Here is a 22,604-nt window from a genome sequence, read left to right as displayed (position 1 = left end):
AAAACAAATTTTCTGGACTTCTTCTACTACTACTAAATCTAGTATTCTAAGTGTACTTTACTGTTGTTGAGTGGTTCGCTGACACCGTGATTTTAGGTACCGATACACCAGTGAGTAAGATTTCCTTAAGGGGACACTGTACATTTATTGGGGTCAATTTTCTTCTTTAAGAAAAATATTTTGTATATTGTTTCTAATCTGTTTGGTTCTTTTTTCTCTACTGATTTTAATTTTCTAGTTCCGAAATACTTTTTAAACTTTGTTGTTTTTTATCAAGTTCTTCAAAGTTTTGTTCTAAGTATCTTAGGAATACACAATGAGCATCTAATTGTACAAATTCATAAAACTTTCTAATTTAGTTTCAAGTCTGGAGTACATTACACCTAGTAATGTATCACTATAGCATTAACCCAGATTGAGAAGAATCATAAATGACAAGAAGTAGTGCTTTCCACTCAATTTTTCCACATAATGAACAAAATTCCATTGAACAATCCTATATAAGCTGCAAGTGTTAATGGTATCAAGAATGGAGCATATAATTACATCATTAACTAGAGTGGTGGAAATTGTAGTAGCAACCAAAAAGTGAAAATGACCATATATAGAAACCATCGTAAAAGCTTTCGTGGTTGCTCAAATGCAAGCTATTGATATATAGATTGAAACACACAAGCAAATCTAAGTAGAAGAAGCTGCAGCGGATACATCCTTTGTCCCGGAAAGGAGTTCAAGTGTGAGGTCTCCTACTCCTATTGGTGGGCCAATACTGCAGCGGTCTGTATTATGTAATTGGATTGCATCTTTTATCTTCTGGAACTGCATAAAAGATTACCACAACAAGGTTAGCCATATGGAGAAGCTAATTTTGGTTAGCCTCAAAGGACTGCCAATAATTTTTCATGAATAACCAAAGCTCTATTAGTAAACATAGACTGGGATAATTGTCCTATTCAAATTCTTGAGTGATAGAGGTTGATCATACCCTATCCAAAATGAAACAATAAAAATTATTTAAGAAAGAAAAGTCTCAACATGTCCTTCGACCTTGTAATTCATTTGTCGCCATGATCAAGTGAAACTAGTAAAAGATAGTTAATTATCAGACGACTTACTTTGGCCAGTGAACAAGAGAAGGACTCTAGTTGTCCATCAGCTCCGCGGTAGAAATGGAAATAAGGGAGGACTTTTACATTCAAAGCTTTGCACATTGACTTGTTTGCATCAAAATTGACTTTCAGAAACATGATTTCAGGGTGCTCCTGGGCTGTTCTGCAGAACTTCAAAGTGAAAAATGTAAAATCAAATTCTAGAAAATGGAGAGAGAAAACTTAAAGACCAGTTATCTTCTTAATATGGCTTGATATACAGATTCAACCATTGTTCAACTCAAGTAATCATGAAAATCATTAGGAGCACAGGAAACTATATATGAAATGCGATAGACTTGGCCGAGGAGATCAATTAAAATCCTTTTAGGGTGTGTTCGGTATGGAGGGAAATGTTTTCCGATTTTCTCATGCTAGGTTGGTCAAATATTGGAAATTATTCTCTAGGAAAATAAGTTGGTTAAAAAGAAGGGAAATGACTTCCTTAATATAAGTAGGGAAAACAAGTTATACAAATGGGATTTCATACTGATAATGTCCTCTCCACCTTCCACCTTCCACCACACCTAATCTCCACCCCACCCCCTATAGCCCCCATTCCCACCACACCCCCAACTCTCAAAGTATTTGTCTAGATTATATATAAATAATTTTAGGAAAATATTTTTAGCATACATACCGAACACAAGAAAATAATTAAGGAACCGCCTTATTAGAAAATATTACTCAAAAAACATTTTTCATGAAAAACATTTTCCTTCATACTGAACACACCCTTAAAGAAGCTGATTCAAAAGTTATCATCCTGTTCTTGTAGCTCAACCAAACTGTATAGGAAAATGGACCACCAGCGAAATAAATAGGATGATGTTTCAAATTAATTATGCTTTTGCACAATCCTTTATATGATATGTATCAATAAACAATTTCAGTGGCAAGAACTATTTTACTTCTTATATTCTGTCTGCTATGTTAGAAGATGCAAGTTCTCAGTTATTAAAATCAGATACATGCTGGAATTAAGTCTCTTGTTCTGTTTAGACAATCAATATGAAAATCTAAATATATGCATATTTAGTGGTGATTTTGTTCTAGCAGCAGGACAGACATTATGGAAACAGTACCAACTTTAATTGGATATTGCGATCAATAACCTTTAGATGTAAAGAAATAGCTTTCCCCAGAAGTTTTATACTATTGTAAACCAAGTTTAGGCACAAAATCCACAAGAGAAATACAACTCTATTCAACAGCTGAAGGAAAACTGCACTTTTTTGTTTTATTTGTAGTGCAAAGTGGATCTTTTAAATGAAGCTGAATCATCCTCAGAGTTGTTAAAGTGCCTATATGTTTAGGAAGGGATATACCTCCTTCCTTTTTTCACACTTAAGGCCACTGGAATATTGTACAGAATCTACTAGCACAATCTGCTATATTGAATACAAATCTTACCAGATGAAGAAAAACAATACCCACTAGAGAAAACAACTTGTAAGGGAAATGTTTCTTTTCCCTCTACTACAGAACATCACAACGATGTTAGTGTCAAGGAAAAATAATCCAAATGGACGTAAGAGCAGATTATAATGATTACAGTTCATATGTGATAGAGAAATGGACTTTGGGCCTAACTCAACACCAAAAGTTAGCTCATGGGGGGAGGATTGCCCAAGATCATATAAGGAGACCAAACAAACATTGGCCCCACCGATGTGGGTCTCCCCCACATGCCAGGGTTGGAATCTGGAGCGTGGCAAAGATAAGACGAAGGATTGGAGTGGGGAGGGGGAGGGGGGGAGGGGGGGAGGGACAACATATAAAACAGTGAATTGGGATGGGCCTGGGCCTGACTCTGATACCATGATAGGAAATGGACCTTACACACTCAAACCCAAAAAGTAGCTCAAGAGGTGAGGATGGCCCAAACCATAAAATAAGACCACCCACCCCATAATTGATCGATGTGGGACTTCCGCAACACACCCCTCAAGTTTAGGGTTGGAAATATGGAGCATAGACAAAATTAATATGGGGGCCCAACATCGTGAACGAGAAATGGAATGGGTCCTTCTCTGATACAATAATAAAGAAATGGACCTTGGGCCTAACTCAACCCCAAAAGATAGCACATGAGGGAAGGATTGTCAAGACCATATATGGAGACCAATTAGCCCTTGGCACAAACAAGGTGGACTCCAAGAATATGAGTAGAAACTACCAAAAGATCCTTTAAAGTTGTTGAAATAGAATGAATTATCTTCTTTAAACTTAATCTTTACATTAGAAATAACACATCAGCATAAAATTATCGGCTTTCATAACAGGCACAGAAAGAAGTGCTTACCTTGGGAAATAGTGCTTTGCAGGAAGCACACCATGTTCCATAGAATTCTACAATAACAAGTCTATCACCGGCCTGACTTAGAGCATCCAAGAATTCTTGTGTTGAATGAATGTCAAGCATGTTAGGCCCTGCATTTCTCTCCCACCATTTAGGTTCCTCAGTTCGAGTAACGGTAGCGTGTGCCTAAAAAGCATTGACAAAAGACACAAAATGTGTAAAGAATAATTTTAGGTATTTAACATATATGCAGCAAGATGGAAGTCCTCATGAAGATAACCGTATCTACTTATTCATAAAAAAAAAAAATACCAATTTCTGTTCAAACCAGTCCACCCAAGCTTAGATGGTAAAATTTAGTATGGATGAGTAATGAACCAAATTTGGTAACTAAATTCTATCTAAACTCTCAAAATAAACAGAAACACGTTGTATCAAAATTACTACAATAAAGAAATGTGTTGTCGCTATTCAAAACGCATTATCTTTTAATCCTTTTAAGATGGTCTAGCAAATAAACAAGCTTGTTGGAGCAGAACTGAGAAGTGAGAACCTGAATGATAACCTTAGAGGAGGTATTATCTATCCCCTCGTACCCACCAATCAAGTTTGAAAACTAAAAACCTATTCAATGATCATAATGCGAAAGTTGATGGCATTAGATTAGATCAGAAGGATTAGATTATGATTTATGAAAGGAAACATCAATTAAAATGTGTCACAAGAGTCCCTCATGGTCAGAATCCGCTCTTAATATCATTAAGGATGCAAATTGGGTTTGGCATCCAATGCTGCTACCTTTAGCCAATTCCATAAGTAACTGCTTCAGACCAACCAGAACATTCCATGAACTAGGAGAGATGATCTCAAGTTTTCCATTTTAAGCTTGGGCACAAGGAAGCCCAGACGGATACCAGCCAAGTTTGATCAGTTTGAAAGTTCAAAACAATCTTCATAAATACTACAGATGGTCACTGACAGCATGTCATGGTTACAAGTGCATGCCTTCCATGCGCATTATCAATGCAGACCAATGTCTGAACCAACCAAGAATGAGTTTGATCCTTACTAAAGGAGCTTTTCTATTTTGGTACTAATTCAATTCACTAAGTCTCTTAATTCTTAATCAATGAGATACGCTAAAATAGAAAAAAAGGCCAGCCTAATCTTTTCTATTCCCTTCTTTCGCCAGTATAACAAAAGACCTTAGCTAATTTACTCAAAGTCAATTTCCAATAGTCATTATAGGCTGAACTTATCTGGGAAAACCACTTCAAACCTCACCAGTAAAAACTTTATCCCAAGGATCTTCAAAGAACCACAGGATAGAAGAAGAAACAGCAAAAGACAGTTATGCATGTACACTTTTTATGGCAGGGGTGCACCCATTCAGTTAACGTAGTAAGTCAATGTTACAGTGATGCAGTAACCTATGAAATAAGGACTAGTTCACCTGAAAAAAAGCCCATAGCAGAAAGTTAGTCAGTTATGTCATTCGAAAACTTGATCCTCTATGAACATTGTGCTAAATGACATATTTGGTGAATTACACAAGTCCCTGATAACTAAGTCATGATTAATCATATGAATGTTCGTCTTTTAGGACAGCAGCAGTGTCCAGCTTGACTATACTAATCCGATTAATCCTATGCATCTTGACTGCTAATTAAGTGATTACTAGTATAAATCAGCATAAAGACATACCTAATTTCAACACTTGAATACAATTAGGTTTTTCAAGAGAAGGATAAAGACAACAATGATACCCTCCCACAACTGCTAACTTAACAACTTTTTCAAAGAAATTTTTAGCTTGAAAGACCTCAAAACTCAAATAAGCTAAGCACAACTAGTGTGTCCAATATCCTGAATTTAAAGGAAAAATTTCAGTAAAAGGTGGAATCTTTACCTTAACAGTAGGAAATCGCTTGTTGGGGGTGAAGGCAATTCTGGAAACAAATTCTAGAGAAGTTGAAGGAGAATCAGAAAAAGAAACACCCCTTTTATGCAACTTTTGATTAGGTGTTTGGGTAGAATTCAAAGATGAAGAGAATGAGGTTAACAATGAAGAATTTGGAGAAGAACAAAAACCCAAAGAGTTCAAAGAAAATCCCATTAAATCAGCCATACAACACAAAATAGTTCAGAGCAAAAAAGTAAGTTCCCTATATATACAAAGATAAGATCAAGTATAACCCAAGCTATATCAATGGAAACTCAGCAATTTGGAAAATGGAATCCATTGAATTGAAGGGGTAGTGATGTTTGAAGAGATATTGGCATTACTATGTGTATTACTGTTGAATTAGTTGAAAAGGCTTGACCACACACCCCATAAATAAACATAAAAGGAGCGAATGCATGTGAATAAATTTGTGTGAACCAAATTTTACGAGGAGATCGATCTACATAGATATTTTTTTCTTTTCTTTTATTTTATTGTTTTCTCTACTTTGATGGGTACTCGACCCAAGTTGGTTCTTTTTATTGCTCTTCTAGGAGGAAAATTGATAACTTCCTTATGTGTGGATGTTGGTATGTGATTGGCAGGTTGATAAAGGGGTATAGAAATAGTATTGAATATGATATATTAGTCATGTTTATATTACTTATATTTATATTAGTTAAAATAAGATTATTTCTTGTGCAGTATATAATTTGATGTTTTAAAAATATTATTTATAAAATTATTCTTCACAAATATTCGTCGTCATTATCACCTCCTCCACCACTATTACCATCACCTTCTCCTCCTCCACCACCGCCGCAACAACCACCACTTCCTCCTCTATCACCATGACCTCCTCCTCCTCCTTCTCCATCATTACTGCCACAACAACTATCACCTCTTCTTCCATCGTCGCAACTAACGCCCGGACTTCTCCTTTGCCAAAATCACTATCTCCTTCACCAATTCCTCCTCCACTTCATTTTCTACTAAAAAATTAAATAATTGTCGAACTTGTTATAGCAACTATGCAGAAGATACTACAACGATTCAATAATTACTGTAGCAACTCAAGCGAGTGTTGAAGTTGCTAGAATAAGTCAAGCAAATATTGAAGTTGTTGCAGTAACTGCAATAGCTACTGCAACAGCTATCATTGTTGTTGCAATAACTATCGCAGTTATTAAATAATAACTATCATAATTGCTTGATTTTTTGTATAACTTCTTTCAATGATTTAAATATATTTAGGCAAAAAAAAAAAGTTGGAGAAGGAAAGAAAGAAAAAAAGAGGAGGAAGGGGAGGGGGAGGGGGAGGGAGAGGGAGAGGAGGAGGAGGAGGAGGAGGAGGAGGAGGAGGGAGAGAGAGGGAGAGAGAGAAAGAAAAAGAGAATAAGATTGCAAGATAATGAAAAGGGGTGGGGATTTTAAATTTTAAAATTTGAAATAAGATAAAAGTCTTTTTAAAAATTTTAAATTCTAATATTAAATCCCAAAGTTTTTTATTACTCCAATCATACCCATATTTTATTTAACTCATTTGACCAAGTCAATATCATCAATTTTAATTTCAAGACTTGAAAAACATCTCCTACTCACTTTTCTCAAGTTAATGCATGCACTATTTTTTTCTAATGCACTTTACCAAGCAACCCCAAAAGAACTTTATAAGGAATTCATTCGCACTCTAATTTTTTAGTGCATTGCATTTTCCATGTCTATCCCCATAACAAATATAGTAGACATATATAAAAAACAAAAAGTAGAATACTAATAACAATAAAAACAAAAATACCTAGTGAAATCCTACAAGTGAGGTTTAGGAAGGTTAGAATGTACACATACCATATCACTGTCTTATGGAGGTAGAGAGGTTATTTCCAAAAGACCCTCGGCTCAAGTGCAACGAATTCCGATATAAGAAAGAAGACAATGACGAGAAATCAAAACAAGAAACAATGCAAAAATAGACAAAACAACAATAAAAATATATGATAATCGAAATGTCATAAACAACATACTCGAGTAGATTATTATTAACAAAAAAGTAATAACAATGATAGAAATAAAATTCAATAACTATAATAGTACAACTAGTACTATCGGAAACACCAATCACCCTAAGCACGACAACATACACTACCTACTACCACAATACGAGTCTTTCAAGCCATCCTATCTACGGCATATCATATGTGACCTAAAGTTGAATCATAGCTTGTCTTACCACCTCTCCCTAATACTTTTTCGACCTACCTCTACCTCTCATCGTACTCTCTATAACCAACATCTCTCACCTTTTCACTAGTGTCTATGCATCTCTTCGCCATATGTACAAATCATCATAGTCTCACTTTTCTTATCTTGTCGACTGCAGAGGGCGGAGGGCGTAGGGCGGAGGCCACACCCACCTTATTTTGGATATCCTCATTTGTAATCCTATCACTCCTAGTATGACCACACATCCACCTCAACATCCTCATCTCCACAACATGCCCCTTTTGGACATGGAATTTCTGGACTGGCCAACACTCAATCCCATACAACAAAGTCACTCTAATCACCACTCTATAGAACTTAATTTTGAGTTTTTGTGGTACCTTTTTATCACACAAAAAAAAGAGGCTAACATCCACTTCATCCACGATGCACCAATACAGTGTGTGATATCATCATTGAAGTCCCAACTCTTATGGATTATAAACCTAATATGCTTAAATCTATCTCTCTTGGATATATTTTGAGTGTCAAGCCTCACTTCTACGTCTACCTCATGCATCACATCATTGAATTTTCACTCAACATATTCTGTCTTAGTCCTGCTCAACCTGAAACCTTTAGTCTCCAGAGTATATCTCCACACCCTAACATAAAATTCACTCTATTGCGCGTCTTATCAATCAAGACTATGTCATCCATAAATAATATACATCATGGCCCCTCATTTTAAATGTCTCACGTCAATACATCTGTCACCAAAGCAAATAGAAACCTATCATATCCACGGGCGTATAACTTTTTCTTCCTCCTTCCTCACTTAATATCCAAGATCATCACCAAAAGCTTATGTTGAGTAGAAAGGTTCTCACTTAAAATAAAGTTGCAATCCTTATAAAGGCCTATATCGTCTTTCCTCATATGCAAGCAATATGTTTGAGTTTTAGCCACCGCGCTACAAAAGGTAATCAAGTGATCATCCTTCTTCAAAAAGCACAAATTAGCTATCATCAACTTAAAAGCTCTAGTAAAATACAAGAACGGGGATTCCACCATAATTTCTAACCCTAAAACCACAACCTCCATGCACATCGTCAAAACCACTAGGGGTTTCCCGATGAGACCATTGAAATCTCTGCCAATGAAGACTTTCTCAGTGATCGGAATATCTTTAAAAATCATCAAAGTCCTCCCAAAAATGCATCTTAACCTCCACGCCAAAACTTGAATGTGGAGAATAAGCACTACTAACATTCAAATTCAACCCTTCAATGAATAATTTGATAGCCGACAACCTACCTAGGAAAGCATAAAAGTATGCCTTATCACTAGTCTGAGCATTGCCCATACCGGGCTGAGTACCTTTTTGCCTACATATCCACCTCTAACTGTCTAATAACCACCATGCCTACCCTATGAACAACTCCTTCCATTACCACTATCTACTCTACCAGTTTGAGTTAAAGCTTGGGGATTTTGTTGTTGACCAGGCTCGCCAAGCCTAGTACAATACTTTTGAACGTTCCCCAACTCACTGTACTCGTAACGACCACACCTCAAAGTGGGTCATTGAGCTTGTTAAATGGAATGTGGTAAACATCAAAACTGGACGGAGGCTAACTTATACCTAACGGACCTCCAACTAAAACTTGTATCGTAGACTAAAAAGAACGCATAGAATATCCCTACAAACTCAGACCCGTCGGTCTTCCTTGTCCGCAAATCAAAACCCTCACTTTTATGCCACGAGCCTTTACCCTGGATATGGATGACAAACAGAACCATTTGTGGTTTAAGCGAACCCTTGGCCTGACTTACTACAAAGATGAAGACTAAATAAATATGTAGAAGTTGTTTAAAGGTGGACATGAAACTATAGTAGAAAAGAACTTCAATAATTTATAAGTAATAAATCCTAAGTAAGATATGTTGATAATACAACTATAATAAGACTCAATTGACTCGTCTATGAGTCCTCTAACATACTGAAGATGGGTTACTAGGAAAGTCCTCTGTCTACCTGAATACTCTACTAATAACATCTAACTTATATTCTCGATAAACTGGAGCCCTCCTAAAGCATGAAAGTATCACCAAAGTTGGATGGAAGTGACATCATAGTGATGCAGCTACTATCGATCCATAGTACCCGATATAGAATCAAATAACATCATTACATAGAATGTGCGGTATGTAAAATAGTTGAATGAAACAACTGACAACTGAGCTAAATGAAGAAGTTTGAAGATAGACTGAAATAAAACCAACTGGATAGTAAAACATGCATATGTGATTTAACCAAGAAAGCTTAAAATTAGATATATGCAATAGTAGAAAATATTGAAAATAATATAACTTCACTTTTCTTGGAGTGTTTTCCTAACCTACAACTATCATGTGAGCCTCATGATGATACTACATCTTGCCCAGGTTGCCAAAATCTTGTAGTACCTAGCCAGGGTAAATGAAAAAATTAACTATGGTTCCAATCTCTAAACCAATACCAAGGGCTTTCTGAAGAGTCACTCTTTTTTGCCAACATCATGATTTTATGCTACGCTAGCAACATAGTCTAGAGTTTGGATTATCCAAACTTTTACCCAACTCGGTGCTCATTACTACTCTCAGAAGCATGCATTATACACAATAACTATAAAGTTGTCTCACTTTAATTAGGGGGGAAACTGGTAATCTAGTACTGTGAGTCTATGCTCAAAAATATTTCTTTAAAACTGAATTGATCTGAACTGAACTTTACTTTAAAATATGACTATGCTTTTCTGAAAAACACAAGAATGTGCTTTCTCAAATTGAGACATATGTTTCTTTAAAGCTAAACATGCTTTCTTTCTGAAAATATGTCTATATTTTCTCAAATCTGATATATGCTTTCTTTGAAACTGAACATGCTTTCTTTAAGGAACTCTCTATACTTTCTTTATTAAAATATGCATCTTGAATACAAAATATACTTTTTTGAACTTTTTCTTGAAATAATACACTTGAAATTTGAAATAAGAATACTTTTTTGAAATACTTCTTTGTAACACCTCGGATTCAAGAAAGGGCAAATTAGCAGTTTTCAAAAGTTTCTAGTGACATCCGACGGAGGCCAACCACGACTCATGGAGTGAACCACGGACTATAGGTCTGGTCCATGGAATTGCCACCCAAATGGGCTCAGAGGACCATCAACCACGACCTAGACCAACGGACCGTCATTGGGTCCACGGTTTGTGGATGAGGTCAGTTGATCAGGGCCTCAAATTGCACCTTCTGACGCCAGAAGACAGACCAGCAGGACGGACCATCGGTCAAACCACGGTCTGTTGGTTAGGCTGTCGTTTGGGGTCGACAAGTATTTCCCTAAGGGTAGTTGGGTCTTTTCCTAATTATTTTATCATAATACTATGCCCATTTTCCTATGCCTAGGACCCCTATATTAGCGATTTTAACCCCAAATTAATTCATTGACTTCATTCTCTTTAAATTCACCAAAATAAGTTGAGTCTTTCTCTCCCAAAGATATTTCTCTATCTAGAAGGTTGAAGAAGAAGATTCAAGCTAGGGTTCAAGATCAAGCCTTCATTCTTCAATTGCTTTTAGGCTTTGATAGTAAGGTATGATAGTTTTCATCCATGGATTCCTTCCATTCATGGAGTTCTCAAATTCTCTTATTTTCAAAGTTAGAAATCCCTAATTGAGTTACGGTTTTCTTTAATTGCCATGGGTTCTCTTGATTATTGATTTGAATGATTGAATTATGATCTCTTATGCATGAGTTGATGAAATACTATGATTTTATGATGATTCTCCTATGAACCCATGTAATCCCCATATTTTCCAAGTTATGAGCATATAATGTGGGTCTTGGATTATGAAAGAAGAGTTTTATGAAATTAAGCATGAATTAATAGAATTAAATGAATTTATGACGAATTTCCATGAACCCATGTCTAACCCATTTTTTCTAGATGTTGATGATTGAAAGTGGGTTTTGAACCTTGAAAGGTGAATTATGCAATTATGCATGTTCTTATGAAATCTATGAAAATGTTTTAAGGATGCTTCAAGAGTGAAGTATCAATGATAGTGTTGTTGTTGTGTTGTTGAAAGCATTTTCTCATATACACATGAAAGCATGATTGCGAAAGGTTTTATCACATAGTAAGGATTCTAAGGTTGAAAGGTCTTCTCACCTAAATGAATCAAAGATAAAGAGTTATCCTAATGAAACCTAGCTTGGATTGGTTATTAAAAGATACCTTTCCATTGATGACTTATGACCTAGCTTGGATTGGCAAGATGACGTGCCCTTCCATGAATAATAAGAACAAGTAAGAAAATGACTATTCCGTGGGATTTATGCTTAGCACCGAGAGAATAATGAGATGGAAGCTCTCCCGTTAGTAGAGGTCAGCTTTCTAGAAGCAATCTTCTTATCCCTTACCTATGTGTCCCCATAGGATGATTGTCTAGATAGACATTAGCTAGTGGATCCACCTAAGCTAGAAGTCCATGGTCCTTACCTTGGCAAGTAGGACAACCCTTTTCGGTGTGGGAGGCACCGTGGGATCATGTTATAGCTCACATGGTCTCTATGTTGGTTAAGGCTACTTCCCACAACAATAATAATGAACTAAGGTTACTTCAAGAAGCATCTCATATGTGTTCAAAGGTTTTAATGATGATTAGCTTGCATTGACCATGTTTTATGACTTATGTTTTCTAACCCTTTTATATCATGTTTTAGCTTGGTCAATTACATGTCATGAAATGTCCTATTTTAGCATGATTTAAATGTTTATATGCATGCATATTTTTGTACTAACACATACTCTTGCCTACATTTCCCCACATGTAGGGTCCGACAGTTAGGGTTCTCAATTTCGTGGATATAGGTTTATTTAAGAGGTTTCGAGATTTGGTGAGTCCTCATCCTTTGAGGATGGATTGTCATTATTTTCAGTTTTCCTTCTTATTTTCAGTTTTGGACATGATGTATGGGCAAGGACCAATTTCATTCTTATGTACTAGATGGCTAATGAGACAGATGATTAGACTTCCGCTTTACTTTTATAAAATGTTTTGAACTTGAAATATTGTTCTTTATCTCTAATGTTCTATTTCTTATGTTATGAATACTAAATGGCTTGTATGGGACCTCTCGGGGTCATATACGTCATGTTACATCTAGGGTGTACCCCTGGGTCGTGACATTCTTGAAATTCTTGAGCTTACTTCTTTCATGAAAATAATACATATGAAAAACTATGAAAATATTTTTGAATAACTTTGGTTTAAAAGGGTATAGTATATCATGGGCCATAAATCAATCAAGGATCATCATCAATATATAGTATAATATATTCAATAATGGAATGAACAATGAACACATTCGAAATAAAGAAATTTGAAAATCATGGACTTTGGATAAAAATATTAGCTTTGATCATACTAACTGAAACTACAAATATGGAGGGTGAGGAAGAACTGAGTTCCTCACTATGATAGGGTTACATACCTTAAACGATCCATAAATCTTGTAGAAAAACTCTAACTTGATTAAGAGCGATCAATAAATCCTTTCTTGAAATTCATGGATTTATTTCTTGAAAATGTTAGGAAGAACTATTGATGGACTTGCTCAAAGAATAAGTCTTGAACCCTAGAATTAAGTTCTTGATTTCACTAGAAATAGAAAGAGAATATGATGTTAGAATCTTGTAGAAATTGATGAATTTATGTTGTAAGATCATGAAGAATACTTACCTAGACTTAATAGGGTAGAAAAGAGTTTTATGGGGCAATTGGAGTTGATGAAAGAGTGAAAAGTGAGAAAAGGAACCCCAAAATAACATTTTATAACTTTAGCTACAACGAACCCCCACATGACCCACATAGGCCTGTAGATATTTTTGATGCATTCTAAAAGTGGTCATACAAGCTACGTGACTATCTATTTGACCCAAATAGTTCTGCCCAGCTGTGTATCTACTCTACTACTCTTTAGTAAAATGATCATAAACTTGTACTTTGAAGACATTGACGCATAGTCAGATGAGTTGGAAACTAGACTCAAACATCTTTAATTTGACATGTTAAGGGTCACGTAACTCTTAATGTTCTAGGATATATGGTCATTTGAATTTGACCTTTATATGAACTTATGTAAAAAAGTTGGCTAGTACGAAAGCTTGGAACTCAACTTAGTGCTAGAGGTTTCTTATGGCCCTAATTCACATTTATTACACCCAAAAAAATGCTTAGGAATTGATCTTTAACGCATTTATACAATTAGAAATCATCGCATTCTAGATTATATGCATATGGAGAGTGGTTTGAACTTTAGCTTATAAATTTTCGAGGTGTTACAATCTATCCCCTTGGAGTCATTCATCATTGAATGAGGTCAAAGTTAGAATAAAGAATGAATGGAACTACTCTTTCTATCTTTCTGATATTCGAAACTTTCCTAATAGCATCATTGGAACTGGTTCATACTAAGAGTTGGGAACTCAACTAGAGCACGCATGCCATGAACGTACACATAGGACTACAGGTGGACACATCATGACATGAAGTTTATAAGAATCGCTATACGGACAAAGATATTACCACAAACGCTTTCATCAGATTTCCTTATATTATTCTGGGAAAAGAATCACATGCATGATCCATGTGAGACATCTGAATATGAAGCACTAACACGATCTGAGTATCTTAGTCAACTAGCAGAAGTTCATTAAGCATAAATGATATAGATTTGAACATAAGTCACATTTTATCTGAGACTATTTGATATGAAATATGAGTACCTTGGGCATGAAGTAAAAATATGATTACTATGCCTTAAGGAATACGACTACTAGCTTTAATCTTGGCAATATCCTCAACTACGCTCTTTCTTCAGACTAATACACCTCATAAGTTACAACCCATAGCTGCCATTAGAGTACATGTGACTAGTACTACTACGATCTTAATCTAACTACATATTATTATCGTGTTCAAGCCTAACTAAGAATTACAATGTGCTACATTTAAGATGATAATACTAGTCTAAACCACAAAAACTATATTTTATACCTTTGTAGGGATTTTCATCCAAATAATATGTAACGACCTGAATCGTTGTTATTCAAAAGACACCTTCAAAGTCCCAAAAAGTTTTGAAAATGCATTTCCAATTTAAAATTTTGGTATAGGAAATTTTTTATATAAATTTGAAATGATTTGGACTGACATATGCCGGCCATAGTATGAATTATCCTGCTATGGTGGCGCCGCTATAGCGTCTGCATGGCCACTATAGTGCGGATGATAGAATCAGACCCTAGATAAAACGATGTCTTTTATTTTTCCTCCCACTTTTTATTAAAAAATAGGCGAGGGTTGCTCCAAAAGTTCCCGTGAGCCTCTCTCGGCTTGAGAGCCATGGAGGGAAGGGTTGTCAGTGTAATGAAGGTTAAAATCCAAGCATTCTCAGTCGACGTTCATTAGGATTCACCCCTGTTGAGCTAGAAATTTGTGCTCTAAGCTCTTCAGGAGTTTCTTAGCATCTAGGTAGGCTAGGTTTCTTAACTGAGTAGATAGACATGTATTTACGTAAGTGTACAAGTGTGATTGTTGTAGTTATAATTGTGTTGTGTGTTTGATTATTGGATCGGGTACCATGCTGGTACATATACTATTATTTGATCAGGTATCACTCAAGCACATATATATTATTGGATCGGGTGCTATACCGTTGTCACAACCCAACCTATTCGGCCGTGCGGGTACCTACTCTAACAACTAAGTAGGAGGACCATTGATCCCCAAACGGTTAATAACATGCGGAAGATTAAGGAAACTGGAGATAAAAGGAAATTTATGAGATTTTTACATAATAAAGAGTTTTAAACGATCCAAAGTTAAACTTGAAAAATAATTAACGCCTCTAGGGATCTAGTCTAAACAGGTACACAAGCTTCTAAGATTATAAGGTATAAAATATAGTAACAAATGACAGCTCCCACCACATGGAAGGAAGAGTAGAAGCTATTGGAGATTGTCTTCGTCTTCACCTATGAAACATCACTGGCCCTGCAACCAGACTATGCCAAATGGTATAGAAAGAGTAGTATCAGTACAATTAACACGAACTGGTAGGCATCATCGGTCAACTAGATACCTATCACATAATATGAAAAAATCAACCAGCAAAAAACACGCAATAAGAAAGTACACCCCTCAACCTTTATCCTCTTGTCTTTACCATTCTCAACATTTATCCTCCTGCCTTTACCATTCCCGTATATATTTAACGCACTAGTACACTTGACTCTAACCTCCTACTCTATCACCCTGCTCGCTCTGTTCTTGATCATAGCTTAACAATTCTATCTCATAGATGAGTTCCCGAATACAACCACTACCAACCCGGCCAACCACTCACGACATGCCCTTGCTTCTTCTGCATCACAATTCATCCCTTGACCACATGGTATACTCTATCAAGGCTCACTAACTGTTTCGAATACGAATCCCCTTTCACAAAGTAGGACCTAACTACTTGTGCCTCAAGAACACTACCTCACTCCTCATTATTTAAGAACACATACATCCTCCCTAAATAACAGATAGTAACACCTGGACCCTTGGTTTCCACTTACCAAACCACATATCGATGGGTATGCTCATTCGCAGTCAATTCAAAAAATGAGATATAAACAATTAATTACAACACAGTAAACACACATATACAGGATGCATAATTCACATAACCTGTTAGGTACAACATATAATTCCCCAATATCAATAGCAAGTAAATATGAGTGTAGTAGTCACAAATGGTTCTCTCATGGAACCCACACCCAAACTGTTAGTGTGTCGGAACGTAACACCCGGTCACATATACATGTGCCGTAACGTGACACCCGGTCCAATATATGTGTCGAAACGTGACACCCGATCCAATATATGTGTCGGAACGTGACACTCGGTCCAGTCAACACAACCACAGTCACAATTACACCTACAATGAACAGTGCTCATAGTCACACAGTCAAGTAATAGGTTAATGGCATGTAATTGTTTACACATAAGCATTTCATTAGATTCGATTCATGTTTCCCTATTCACATACATGCATGCATACATAAAGCAATTAACCAGCATATATCACATGATAGGGAATCAAACCATCACCTACCTCTAGTTCATAGGACAAGGCTTTCCCCACGGTACACATCATATTTAAAAACTAAGAGTACATGTACAACCATCCCTTTTTTGTGCCCGAAGGCCTAACCATGAATTCTACCATCAATTAATAATAAATTACACAGTGAGCATGAATTTACAACTACTCAAGTAAGTAAACCTAGCCTACCTGTGCACCAAACAGCTAAAGAGGGATTGTAGCTCTAATCCTGGCTTCCGAACAACGAGACGGTTGATTTTGGCTGAGAATCAGTGAGTTGTCGTCAACCTTGCACTAGAAATCTATTTTTCCTCCCTTTCCAAGCCTAGAGCAGTCTTTTGAGGGTTTCTGGGGTGATCATCTCCTCTTTTTGGCACTTAGGAAAAAAGGAGAAAATAAAACTTCGCGTCATTAAGTTATGCCCTCCATCCATCCCGCTCTGGCGCTAATATCCCGCTGGAGCACCGTCGACGTAGCGACATCACCCCGCTCTGGAGGGACAGTGGGCCCCTAGTTACTCATGACATTTTGCCCTGTATAAGTAATGACGGTTCGGGTTGTTACAATAAATACCGATTTACCCCTTATTTGTCCCCGAACGACATGCGAAGGATGAGCCACCTTAGAGTACTTTGAAACTAACGGATCGGCCCATCTTGGGACTACGAAAATATAACGGTTCCCAAGGTTTAAGTACAGAAGGATATTTACCCAGGGAACCAGCTAGGGATATGAGGCAACACACGGAGGATAAGAGACGCGCCAATTTTCCTTGCCTGACCCCGCCAGAGCAGTAGGATTCCCGCTGAGGCAGGGCCGCTATGGCAGGACCCTCCCATCGTAGTGGGAGGTCGGGATCAGTTTAGAAGAGGGAAAGGGGAATGGTTTACCCATTTCCTCCTATACCCACTCAAAAAATCCCAAAAATCTCTAAATTGCTTCACTTCAAACGTCAAACTTAAGGTAATGTTCTTGCTAACTACTCTAATTACTCCAATACTTACTTAACAATGATTGCATGAAAAGAATCGATTGGGTAGAATGGACTCGGGGTAGTTTTCAAAAATATTTACGTGGGTTGCTTAATATGATAAGAAAAACGTAGCATGGATACATCCTTTACGTTCACAATGTCTCCATCACATTCTGAGAGTAAGGATTTCGTGATAATATGGCCGAAACGGTTCTGAAATGGGTTGGGGAAGTTGAATAGTTTGTTGGTGTAAAACTTGAATTTGGGTACTATTTAGGGGTTGAATTACTATGGTCTTCGCATATTTAGGTACTAGGGAACTCTAGAAACACTGATTTGCTAAAAATTTTGTTTAAAACAAGGGTTTAGGGCGAAGGGGTGCCATGATCGCGCCCTAAAGTTCGTACCAGATGAAGGCCGCTTTAGCGGCCTCCATCCCATTGTGGCGGCCTTTATCTCGCTATGGCAGCCTCCATCCCGCTATGGCGGGGCCGCTATAGTGGGATCCTGCGGGACAGTGGCCTCTTGCCACTTTAAATAGAATTTTCTTTTCTTTTCTTATCCAGGGATTGAAATTACATGGAGTCCTAACGTGTACGTTTCATGAATTTTTGCAGGTTTGTCTAACCATGGCTAGAATCAATGAGGAAAACTTTCCCTTCGTCTGGTTCCCGGATGTTGCAAGTCCGGAGAGACACCATGATCACTGGAACACCAAATTCTTGTGCGAGAGGGGTTTCCATTTGCTGGGCTTAGCGGAGAAAGTACACGCCTTTTATGCCCAGCTAATGGAGTTTGATTGGGGCCCGCTGATAGAGGCTTCCCCTTCCGCGCGCTCAGGCTGAGTAAGGGAGTTCTAAGCCCTAGTCCCTACTATCCGCTGGGACGATCCTTACCCTACCATCTGCATCTGAGGAGTCGACATCCTCTGAGCCCTCAGTTCATTAATGCGGTGCTTGAGGTGCCGGAGGTTGCCAACTCAGAGTACGAGACCAGACAGAGGGAGATGGATTTGGGTTGGTTGCGGGACACACTGGTTGAGTCTGCGCACCGGGACCGGGTTTGCTGGGCTACTACGAAGGGCATCACCAGTACTCATTATCACCAGATGACAAGAGATGGTTGCACCTGGTATCTAGAAGGATCCGTCTGTCAAGCAATCACACCGACGTGACCTTCCCTCGGGCCCTAGTGGTGGCTTGCACTGTGCAAGGGATTGGACTGAATGTGGGGGCACAGATTGTGTCCGAGTGGAAGATGTTCTACAGAGGAAACAAGAAGGCTTTCTTCCTACCTGGTTTATTGATGGCAATGTGCAAGCAAGCGGGGGTGCCACTCTTGGACACTAATGAGGTACTTCTTATGGATCCCCTTTTTCATCCGTTTTTGATAAGGCAGCCCTCCACCCAGGGAAGAAAGAGAAGAAAGGCGGACGGGGTTGGCAGCAATAGAGCAGTAGCTGAGGCGGATGACGAAGGAGAGGATGATGATGAGGACGACGATGCCCTTCATACCTAGTCTCATCCCCTACTATCAGGTGCTTGTGTAGATGAGGACCTAGTATCCATCCGGAGGAGATTGGGATGCTCTTATGCTAGTGCCTCGACTCCAGTTCCACCCTCCACTACCCTTGAGGTTGAGATGCTTTGCCACCAGCTGAAAACAAGTAATAAGAAAGTACACCCCTCAACCTTTATCCTCCTGCCTTTACCATTCTCAACATTTATCCTCCCGCCTTTACCACTCTCAACCTTTATCCTCCTGCCTTTACCATTCCCGTATACCTTAAACGTACTAGTACACTTGACTCTAACCTCCTACTCTATCACTTTGCTCGCTCTGTTCTTGATCATAGCTTTACAATTCTATCTCATAGAGAAGTTCTCGAATACAACCACTACCAACCCAGCCAACCACTCACGACATGCCCTCGCTTCTTCTGCATCACAATTCATCTTTTAACCACACGGTATACTTTATCAAGGCTCACTAACCATTTCGAATATGAATACCATTTCCCAAAGTAGGACCTAACTACTTGTGCCTCAAGAAAATTCCCTCACTCCTCATTATTTAAGAACACAGACAGCCTCCTTAAATAGCTAATAGCAACACCTGGACCTTCGTTCTCCACTTACCAAACCACATACCGATGGGCATGCTCATTCGCAGTCAATTCCAATAAATGAGATAAAAACAATTAATTACAATACACTAAATACACATATAAAGGATGCATCATTCACCTATCTTGTTAGGTACAACATACAATTATCCAATATCAATAGAAGGTAAATATGAATGTAGTAGTCACAAATAGTTCTCTTATGGAACCCACACCCAAATTGTTAGTTTGTTGGAACGTGACACCCGGTCCAATATACATGTGTCGGAACATGACACCTGATCCAATATATATGTCGAAATGTGACACTTGGTCCAATATATGTGTCAGAACGTGACACCCAGTCTTGTCAGCACAACCACTGTCACAATCACACCCATAATGAACAGTGCTCATAGTCACACATTCAAGTAATAGGTTCATGTCATGTAATTTTTCACACATAAACATTTCATTAGATTCGATTCACGTTTCCCTATTCACATACATGCATTCAAACAATGAAGTTATTAACCGATATATATCACACGACAGGAAATCAAACCATCACCTACTCCTAGTTCACAAGACTAGGCTTTCCCCACAGTACACATCATATTTAACAACTAGGAGTACATGTAAAACCGTCCCTTTTTCTGTGCCTGAAGGCCTAACCATGAATTCTACAATCAATTAATAATATACTACGCAGTGAGCATGAATTTACGACTACTCAAGTAAGTAATCCTAGCCTATCTGTGCGCCAAGCAGCTGAAGAGGTATTGTAGCTCCAATCCTTGCTTTCGGACAACAAGACGGTGGATTTTGGCCGGAAATCGGTGAGTTATCGTCAACCTTGCACTAGAAATCTATTTATCCTCCCTTCCCAAGCCTAGAGCAAGATTTTGAGGGTTTCTGGGGTGATCCTCGCCTCTTTTGGTACTTAGGGAAAACAGAGAAACTTAGACTTCGTGTCATTAAGTTCTTCCCTCCGTCCATCCCGCTCTTGCACCACCGTCGTAGTGGCATCACCCTTCTCTAGCGGGGCAATGGGCCCTAGTTTCTCATTACGATTTGCCCTTCATAAGTAACGGCGGTTCGGGTCGTTACAACTGTACAAATATATTATTGGATCGAGTACCATGTTGGTACATATATTTATTGGATTGGGTAGCACTTCAGTACATATTATTATTAGATCAGGTACCACACTAATACATAATATTTAATGTGTGTAGGTTTCGTAAGTGGATCGGATTGATTTATTATGTTATATCTTTCACATATTGGTCCCTGAGTGGTCGGGTTGGTGTGTTCAAAAGTTGGGGTAGCACTTGTTTAGACCAGGATGTCATATTAATTGTTAAAGTTGATGATTACGGATTCTTGGTGGTTTGATTACTGAAACAGTGTGATGAATTAGATGTGACTGGTTGCGAACACTAAGTCGGGGTGAGGACTAGTGGTCTAGGCTAACATATAATTGTGTTTATAAATGTATATATTTGTTTTGCTAAATTGTGTTATCTATTCATAGCTCATATAATTGGAGTGACGTAATGTGTGTTGGTTTCGTAAGTGGGCCGGGTTGATTTATTATGTTATATTTGTCACATATTGGTCACTAAGAGGTCGGGTTGGTGTGTTTAGAGGTTGGGGTAGCACTTGTTTAGACCATGATGGAATATTAATTGTTAAAGATGAGCTTTAGGGATTCTTGGTGGTTCGAGTTACTGGAATAGTGTGATGAATTAGATGTGATGGATTGCGAACGCTAAGTCGGGGTGAGGACTGGGGTCTGGGCTAACATATAATTGTGTTTATAAATGTATATATCTATTTTGCTAAATTGTGCTATCTATTCATATCTCATATAATTTGAGTGTCGTAAGGTGAAGCATTGGCATGAGAGCTTAAGGGTAATAGTGAACTGAATAATAGAGTTAGCAGAGATTTTGTATATGGGGAAACCTCTATGTGATGGAAGAGTTAGGTTATGATCTGATATGAGGGTGGAATGTCTTAGAGGGTAGAGTAAGCAGCGGAAGGAGACGGGTGACTTGAGATAGACTGCATGGATTCCAATGTAATGTTACTTGTAGTGAGAGTTGTAAATGATTGGATCGGGGTCCTAATTTTATATTCAAGAGCTATATATCTTTGATTATTTTCATGATATTAAAGGGTGTATTCAGATCGATCAATGATGCCTACATGTATGTGTTATTTGTACTGATACTACTCTTGCTATGACGCTTGGTGTAGTTTGGTTACAAGATTCAGTAATATTTCTTAGGTAAAGACGATGATAATCTCTGGCAACTTCTACTTCTTTTTTCTTATGGTGGAGTTGTGTGTTATTTTCTTTTATATTTTGTACTCTCTTAATAACTCTTGTATCTATTTAGACTAGTTCCTTAGGAGGGTTTTTTCAGTTAATTGTACAAGAATGATTTTTACATTCGTGTTTTATGTTTATTTCAAAGTATTAAAGAGATTTCTTATGTTTATTTAATATATGTGTTGCCCATTTTTAAATTTAGGGAGTAAGGATTCTCCTATCTAGGTGTTAAAGTAGGTACACACACAACTTGATGGGTTGGATCGTGACATAATAGTACTTCCACCTTGTTCAACAAACCTCAAGTTCTAATTTAAAAAATTTCAGTGCATCATGCATTCACCCATAAATAAACAACTCCATATTCAAGCCTATCACTATCAC

General features: G+C 37.7%; 1 protein-coding gene across 1 annotated transcript; it reads right to left on the bottom strand.

The window, feature by feature from the left end:
• Positions 1-439: 439 nt before the first annotated feature.
• Positions 440-5,808, bottom strand: LOC125876963 (thioredoxin-like 2, chloroplastic). The gene is made up of 4 exons (XM_049558252.1): positions 5,360-5,808; positions 3,454-3,636; positions 1,116-1,280; positions 440-819 (listed from the first exon to the last, which is right to left on the bottom strand). Exons 1-4 carry the CDS (start codon positions 5,576-5,578, stop codon positions 682-684), a joined length of 705 nt encoding a protein of 234 aa, XP_049414209.1. The 5' UTR covers positions 5,579-5,808; the 3' UTR covers positions 440-681.
• Between the last annotated feature and the right edge of the window lie 16,796 nt (positions 5,809-22,604).

This window comes from Solanum stenotomum, chromosome 9 (assembly GCF_019186545.1).
Source record: "Solanum stenotomum isolate F172 chromosome 9, ASM1918654v1, whole genome shotgun sequence".
In the NCBI taxonomy this organism is placed as follows: Eukaryota; Viridiplantae; Streptophyta; class Magnoliopsida; order Solanales; family Solanaceae; genus Solanum; species Solanum stenotomum.
Note: the sequence above shows the minus strand (reverse complement) of the source record. Positions and strands in the feature narration are given on the sequence as shown.